General features: G+C 53.4%; 1 protein-coding gene across 1 annotated transcript; it reads right to left on the reverse strand.

Annotated features, from left to right (window-relative positions):
- Positions 1 to 1,530: 1,530 nt before the first annotated feature.
- LOC308551955 (cytokine receptor-like factor 2) lies at positions 1,531 to 8,492 on the reverse strand (the record flags this gene model as incomplete). The annotated part of the gene is made up of 4 exons (XM_081126877.1): positions 1,531 to 2,108; positions 5,679 to 5,763; positions 7,149 to 7,254; positions 8,336 to 8,492. The coding sequence occupies 4 exons, from the start codon at positions 8,490 to 8,492 to the stop codon at positions 1,827 to 1,829; spliced, it is 630 nt and encodes a 209-aa protein (XP_080983003.1). The 3' UTR covers positions 1,531 to 1,826.
- Positions 8,493 to 8,755: the final 263 nt, after the last annotated feature.

Here is an 8,755-nt window from a genome sequence, read left to right on the forward strand (position 1 = left end):
TAAAATGCGGACCAGCCCTGGATGGTGATGCTCAGTGGTTGCTCCTTGCCCTGGGCACCGGGGGGTCACTGGTTCGATTCCCGGTCAGGACACATGCCCGGGTTGTGGGTTCGATCCCCAATAGGGGGCGTGCAGGAGGCAGCCGATCGATGTTGATGTTTCTCTCTCTGTCTCTAAAATCAATAAAAAACATTTTTTAATTTTTTTTTTTAAAAAAAGGTGGGATTTTTGTCGGTCTCTACAACTTCTTGGCGGGTGGTCGGCGATGCCATTTGCATTCTGGATTTTGCGCTATTTCAATGACACAGTGTTCTCTCCCTGTTGTGTTGGAAGACACGTGTTTTGGGGGGCAGGGGGGTGAAAAGATGCTTTTTCTAATTGCAGAGTCCAAGTGCCTGAGCAATGATAACCGGCTGCACCCGGCGCAGAGAAGGGAGGTAAACTCCACCCCAAGGTAAGGCACCGAGATCTGAACAATCTAGAAGCTTCCGGCACAATCTAGAAACCCGAGGAGATAAAGCGACGCATGCTCTGCGCTATCTGCAGTCACATCAGCGTCCTACTTCAATCTCACCATGGTTCTCGTGACAACTCTTTTTTTTTTTTTTTAATCTTTATTTCGATGAAAAAAATGAGAACGATTACATACGATGGGGGGAAGGGCGCGTGCTAAGAACAGAGCCGCAGTCGTTTGATAATTGTTCACCTTACAGACTCTCAATAAGAGGTTTTCTTACGGACCCCGGGAAGCCGGAGGGCGAAACAAGGCTGTCAAGAAGATAAGACGCCTCGGGGGGTCCGTCCGGCGGAAAAGAAATGCATTTTGAGAACAGACCAAGGACAGGACGGGCTTTGATTTGGTTGCTGCCCCCGGACCCTGACCCCCCTCCGGGAGTTGGCCTCAGGAACGCTGACCGTTCTCGGGTCCCAGGAACGAGCTGAGGTCTTTGGAACGTCACAGACGGTCAGCCGCCTGGTTACCGGACTTTGAGCTCCTGAAGGCCCGGCTGCAGACCCTCCCCTCCCCTTTCCCTGTGACACTTGCAACTCACAGCTGCACCGAGTTATTTTCTCCCTAACTGATAAAAAAAAAAAAAATCAGCCAACTGGTGGTGGTGGGAGGGGGGGTCAGAGCAAAATTTCCAGGGTGACCGACTGCTCTCCCCTGCTGCCGGCATTATTGGAATAAACGCTCATGTATGATTCAACCCTGTCTCTGCTTAATGTGGCTCAAGTAGCGACAGGTGGCCTCTGACCCTCGGTGTCCGGTGTCACCTACACTCAGCGGGGGATGCCTCAGGGGACTACGCACAGAGCATTCAGAAATTCAAATACCTCCCAGACACGATGAATGTCACTGGTGTGGACTCAGGAAGCAGAATGGAGTCTCTGGAAGGAAATGGCCCCAGTTCTTGCAAGCTGAGTGGGGTGGCTGGTGGGCATTTGGGGAGCAGGGTTCCTTTCACATCGTGAGCCTCCCAGGCTCGCTTGCTGGATCCATGTTCTGAGTAACAAGGGATCCCAGAAATTGCTCGACTTTATGTGAAAACATCAGCTACAAGAGCAAAGAACCGCTCCAACCAATCGCCTCCCTCATGCAATAAATCTGCCTTCGAGCCCTTGAATAATTATTCCCGTGGGGTCAAAGCTGACTCTGGAAAAGCACTGAGCGGGAGATAGGATTGGGGTCTTCGGTGACCCTGAGATGTTGGCATCATTGCTCCAGGGTCTCCCCTACATGGGGATGGGCGTCGAGTCTCTGAGAAGTTCCCCTCAGTCTGTAAATGTCAGCACAGACCCAAAGTTGGTTTTTAGTTTGCAGCCCCTCATAGCGTCACATAAGAGTTGTCACTCATCACAAACATGAAGCCCTTGAGACAGAGCATCTCTCCTCCCTGGGGGGGCTGACAAGGGAGCGGCCCGGGTTCCCCAGCAGCTGCTTCTTTCTCGGCCGTCTGCAGGCACAATGAGCTTGTCATCGTCGTCTCGGGTGTCTCGGCCTCGGTCTTGGGCAGCTGGATGACCAGGGCCTCTTCCAGGACACATTCCTGCTCCCGGTCCTCCGTCTTATTCAAGTGGGTGACGTTCTGCGTATCCTTAATCCATTCCTGCGGGGACAAAGCATCTTTATTCAAATGCAAGAAAACCAAGTGCCCATCAGTGGATGAGTGGATTTAAAAAAGCTGTGGTATATCTACACCGTGGAATACTATGCAGCTGTGAAAAAGATGGATCTCGTACCCTTTGGGACAGCAGGAAGGGACCTGGAGAATATTATGCTGAGTGAAATAAGCCAGACAGAGAAAGACAAGTATCCCATGATCTCACTCCTATGTGGAATCTAATAAACAAAATAAACGGATGAACAAAATAGATCCAGAGACATAGAAACATGGAGCAGGCTGAGGGAGCTCAGAGGGAAGGGGGGAAGGAGGGGATGGGAAGAGATTAAGCAACGAATTTATATGCATCACCCACAGACACAGACAATAGTGGGGGAAGGCCTGGGAAGGGGGGAGTGGGGAGGAAGGTATCAAATGGGGGGAAAAGGGAGACATCTGTAATATTTTCAACAATAAAGATAAATTTTTAAAAATGCAAAAAAAAAGAAAAAAAACCCAGCTCACTCCTGTAGGGGGATTGGTGCAAGGGTTCCCCAGCCAAGCACCCCAACATGCCCTTTCCATGGAAATGCCACTCGCAATAGAGCCGTAAAGGACTCGAATTCAGCATCTTCACAGAGGCTTTGTGATGATAAAAGGCAGGTCTAGCCCTGGCTGGTGTGGCTCAGTGGTGAGCCCCGCAGACCAAAGGGTCGCAGGTTCAATTCCCCGTCAAGGGCACGTACCTGGTTTGCGGGTTCGATCCCTGACTCTGGTCGGGGGGCACGTGGGGGAAGCAACCGACCAGTCGATGTCTCGAACACCAGTGTGGTCTTAGGGCAAGGAGAACAGCACCGTGTCCTCCTGTCCTCTCCACCTGCCTCCCCTCTCCCTTCAGGCCACCCCCAAAGAGGCTGGTTGGCTGCAGGGTTGTTTTGAGCTGAAAGCCATTTAAAAAGAGCAAACACAGCAGGAGCCGTCTGCCCTCTTTCTGCCGTGAATTTCCCCTTTGTACAGAAAATTTCCATTAGGAAATATTCTCCACTTTCCCTTCCCGGTCCGGCCCGACCCAGCGAGAACTTGACTAATAAACCTTACTTATCAGGCACGTCCCAGTCCCCTGTCCACACGTTCCCTGCCCCTCGCGAGCCCCAGACCCCCTTTCCTTGGTCTCGTCTCTTCTCCCGGCTCCATCGCCCTGTGTTAAAATGCGTATCAGCCCCGCGTGGAACCACCTCTTTGGAGTTTTTACATCTTTCCTGTAAGCTCCCCCACATGTCATGTGCATAGGAAATAAACATTTTCTCCTGTTAATCAGTCTTTTTCATCTTTTTTTTTTGGTCGATTTAATTTACAGACCTCCGGCACAGCACATAAGAGGTTAGAGGAAAGGTTTTTGGGTGGTTTTTTTTTTTCTCTCTTTTAAATATATACCCCCCAAGTCCTGAGCCCTAGAAATTTTTTAACTATGTCTTTATTGATTTTAGAGACAGAGGACAGGAGAGGGAGAGAGAAGCAGAAACATCAGTGATGAGAGAGGGTCATTGATCAGCTCCCTCGTGCATGCCCCCTACTGGAGACTGAGCCCCCCAACTGCAATCTCTTAGATCATCGGTTGGCTCAACCGCTGAGCCACGCTGGCCGGGCTGACCTCCAGAATTTGTGAATCTGAAATTTGTGAATTTATTAGAAAACAGGGTCTCTGCAGATGGGATGAAGTGAAGGCTCTGAGATGAGGTCGTCCTAGGTCAGGGGGGCCCGACATCCAAGGGCAGAGCCCTTGGAAGAGACACAGACACAGAGGAGAAGACACACAGAGACGGGAGGGAGGAGGCCACCAGCCCGGGGACGCCTGGAGCCCCAGGAGCTGGAAGAGGCAAGAAGGACCCTCCCTGGGGCCTCTGGAGGGAGCTCGGCCCTGGGACACCCTCGGTCGGGTCTCCAGGATGGAAAGAAGATGGATTTGTGATGTTTTGAGCCCCCAGTTTCTGGCAGCCCCAGAGAACAAACAAAACCCCGGTCACACTCCTGGTCTTATACCCACACCTGCTGAGCTCCCCGGGGTGGGGGCCGGTCCCTGCACCCTCCCTCCCCTCCAGCCGGGGCTCAGCCCCCCTGAGTGCTTCCCCGGTGAATGAAGCAACGGCTGGACGTCGGAAAGCAGAAGTTTCAGGCGGCAGAGGGGGAACCGAGGAAGAACCCAGCTTCCTGATGAGATCAGAGGCGAGGAGGCGGGCGGTTGGGGTGGGGTGGGGGGGCCACGGTGGTGATCGCTGGGGTTGATTGAGAAATAGAGCCTTGCAGCTTCTGTGTGTGTCTCTCTCTCTCTCTGGAACCAAAGGGAAAAAAAAAAAAAAGACAAGCAGCTGCTTTCAGAGGCTCAAGGGGAAACTCAAAGGGGAGGCCCAAAGGGGCCCCGTGCTCACCCGACGGGCTCAGGGGAGGCCCAAAGGGGCCCCACGCTCACCAGACGGGCTCAGGGGAGGCCCAAAGGGGCCCCACGCTCACCAGACGGGCTCAGGGGAGGCCCAAAGGGGCCCCACGCTCACCAGACGGGCTCAGGGGAGGCCCAAAGGGGCCCCACGCTCACCCGACGGGCTCAGGGGAGGCCCAAAGGGGCCCCACGCTCACCAGACGGGCTCAGGGGAGGCCCAAAGGGGCCCCACGCTCACCCGACGGGCTCAGGGGAGGCCCAAAGGGGCCCCACGCTCACCAGACGGGCTCAGGGGAGGCCCAAAGGGGCCCCACGCTCACCAGACGGGCTCAGGGGAGGCCCAAAGGGGCCCCACGCTCACCAGACGGGCTCAGGGGAGGCCCAAAGGGGCCCCACGCTCACCAGACGGGCTCAGGGGAGGCCCAAAGGGGCCCCACGCTCACCCGACGGGCTCAGGGGAGGCCCAAAGGGGCCCCACGCTCACCAGACGGGCTCAGGGGAGGCCCAAAGGGGCCCCACGCTCACCCGACGGGCTCAGGGGAGGCCTGCGGGCGGCCTTGCAAACTCAGAGGCCGAAAGGAACCCCACGGGATGGTCTGAAACGAAAACTTTTTAAACTAAAAGCAGTTTATGGAGGGTCGTCAGGTCCTAGGCCTGAATCATCCTGACAAAGGTCCATGTTTACGGGAACTGAGCCTGTCTTGTCTTTTTGCATCTGGGATAACAAATCGCTGGGATGTCAGGGTAATTTCCCTTTTTTCCGGACCCGTCAGGGCCCAGGCCCCGCTCTGCAGAGACCGCACGTCCCCTCGTTGTCATCGAGTTAATTGTTGAGTCAACCATCCTGCACCCGCCTGAGTAAAAGACATGTGTCTGTCATTTCACTTTCTACCCAACCCCGGAGGTTCCCCCGCATCCGTCACCCGTGGATTTCAGGGGGACCCCCTTACGTCTCCTCTTTGGCTTGTGACACATAAAACAAGGGGCAGAGCTGCCGTTTCCCGGAGCGTTGTCGACGGTTTGGCTGAAATAAACTCACAAAAATTCTCTATAGGTTTGAATGCTTCTTCCTTTGACAGGCGCACGGGGTGGGGAGATATCACCACCTGTGGAGCGCGCCAGGGGGGGCAGGTGGCCCTTACCTGGAAGTTTCCGTGGTGGGAATCGAAGAGCCCAGGGAAGGTGAATTTGGGGTCAGGCACATTGGGCATGAGCAGCTTCTTAACCCTGAAAGGGTCCGGGAGAGTCTGGTCAGACGGGGTAACTCCCTGGACTTCCGAGGTCATCAAGGTGGGGGCCGATGGCCATCAGGGAGCTACGCCCCCAATATCCACTATTGGGATACGGACTGTTTGGAGCTGAAGGCCACCAAGAGGATGTCTCTGCCTCTCGGCCCTCCCCCGTCTGCCTAAAAGCGAGGCATCCATACCCCCGTTTTGCAAAGGAAGTTTCCGTTCGAGGGAGGCGCCCCCTCTCCCCGCCGCCCCCCTCACCAGGAAATGGAGAAAGAGTCTTATCTCCGGAGGTGACATCGAGATAATTCTGCGCGGAGAACCTTTATCTACCGTTCGTTTCCTTCGCACATTTTCGGCTCACCTTCGCGCCATTAACCCCCCGTAGAGCTTCAAACCCCGGTACCTTCGCCGAGTCGCTTTTTCCCAATTTACCGCTCATTGTTAAAATGGTATATAACCACTACCCACCCTCAGACTAACCGCGTTCGGGGTTTTAATTTATTTTCTGTGATGCCCCATGCCCATAAAAATGTTGCGTTGATAGAGAAATAGATGCTTTTTCTCCTAGTCTTCTCTTTTTGTCAGTTTAATTCACACCCCCCCGTGCACAGAACCTAAGAGGTTGTAATTTTACACGATCCTAATTCAATATGACAGGAGTCCTTGTGACAAGGGAGAGGGATACCAGGCTTGTGGGTGCACATGGAGGACACAGGGAGGAGACACCCGTCTCCGTGCCAAGGAGAGAGGCCTCAGGAGAAACCAGCCCTGTCCACACCTGGACCTCAGACTTCCAGCCTCCAGGACTGGGAGATACAGGTCTGTTGTTTGACACCCCAGTTTGTGGCCCGTTGTTCCGGCAGCTCCAACGAAACAATACAGCTGAGTTCCCCCTCGTAGGACACGGAGAGACAGGGCCTGTGTGATAGGTTATCCCTCGGTGGCCCTTGAGGGTCGTTTCAATTTGATATTCAAACTTCCAGACATGGTCCTGGCCGGTTTGGCTCGGCGGTAAGAACGTCAGTCCCAGCACCCTGAAGGGTCGCCGGTTAGATCCCCGGTCAAGGGCACGTACCTGGGGTGCAGGTTCGATCCCTGGCCCCGGTCGGGGTGCGTTCCTCCCAGTCAATGTGTCTTTCACATCAATGTTTCTCTCTCTCTCTCCCTCCCTTCCCTTGTCTCTAAAAAAATCTATGGGAAAAAAATATATATCCTCTGGTGAGAATTAACAGCAACAAAAACTGGAGGAGCTGTTTTGGATGCGATGCTCCGGTAAATAACCACTGGAAGGCTCTTCTTCTCCCCCACTTCTTGGACCTGTTGGAAGCAAAGCCCTCTGCCCGTGTGCCCAACGGGCCCCGCGGGGGTCATCCTTACCTCCATATCTTCCACAGGCACAAGACGAAAAGGAACAGCGTCAGCGAGGCCACCATGCAGTAAATGAAAACGAATCTTGAGAAAAGCGTTTTCTCCTGGCATGAAGCTACGGCAAGACAGACGGAACGGGTGCTGTTAGATGTCCACACGATGCTCGATTGAGCGCCAGCCCCCCCCCACCATCCCCCCCCCCCCGTATAAATGTCAGTGTGTCAGCAAATCTTGATTTAAGTTGGAAAGAGAGAAGGTGTCTCTGCATAGAACACACCAGGCAGGTAGTGTAACCACAGGTATGAGCATTGAGGATGTCAAAGCTGGCTTTTTGCTGTCACCAGTCAGTCACTCATCCATCCATCCATCCATCCATCCATCATCCATCCATCATCCATCCATCCATCCATCATCCGTCCATCCATCATCTGTCCATCCATCCATCACCCACTCATCCATCCATCCATCCATCCAACATCTATCTGTCCGTCCATCCATCCATCCATCCATCCATCATCCATCCATCCATCCATCCATCCATCATCCGTCCATCCATCATCTGTCCATCCATCTATCCAACATCTATCTGTCCATCCATCATCCACCCATCCATCCATCCATCCATCCAACATCTATCTGTCTGTCCATCCATCCACCCATCCATCCATCCATCCATCCATCCATCCATCCATCCATCCATCATCCACTCATCCATCCATCCATCCATCCATCCATCCATCATCCATCCATCCATCACCCGTCCATCCATCATCTGTCCATCCATCTATCCAGCATCTATCTGTCCATCCATCCATCATCCACCCATCCATCCATCCAACATCTATCTGTCTGTCCATCTATCCATCCACCCATCCATCAATCATCTATCAAGTATTTAACAAATCCTATCATTTATCTATTTATCTATATAACTACTTACCCACCTATACCTATATCAACAACCATCCATAAACGGTTCTTGTTATTAGTGTTGCTAAGTCAAAAGAAGTAAAAAATAAAAATTAGCCCCACTGAAAAGACTGGCTGGAGAGAAACCCAAGTGGAGGCATGGCCTTCAAGTCGATCCCTGGACGAGGAATGAGGTCACGTGTGATTTCAGGAGCCCCCTCCCGCCCACCAGCAGAGCCAGGCTGCGGGCCCTGGATGGCGTCAGGCCGCCGCGTAAGGAGCATTACCTCGCGGCTCACCCTTCTGACGGTGTGTCACCTCGGACCAGTCGCTGGGGTGGGCTTCGGGGCCATGGCTGGACTCCGTGGTCATCACTCTGGCCCGGAAGAAGTAACATTTGTCACCATCCAGGCCGTTGATCGTAACGTTGCAGGTGTCTCTCATGTCAGACTGGAGGGAGGAAAGCAAACAGGAGGATGGGCGACCTGACCTGGGCTTTTTGTCTTTTTGCCTGAAACTCAAGTTTCCTTCTCTTGGGGAATTTTGTGTGAGTTTCTCTTTCTGCCCAGATCTGTGGCCTCAAAACAACAGCAAAAAAAAAACAACCCCAAACAGATGGGTCAGCACCTCCATGCTCCCCTCCAAACAGGAACAAATCCTTTACAGCAAACACCACCTCCGATGCTCACGAAGAATCACTGAGAGGT

The sequence above is a fragment of the Miniopterus schreibersii genome (assembly GCF_964146895.1).
Source record: "Miniopterus schreibersii genome assembly, chromosome: Y".
Lineage (NCBI taxonomy): Eukaryota > Metazoa > Chordata > Mammalia > Chiroptera > Miniopteridae > Miniopterus > Miniopterus schreibersii.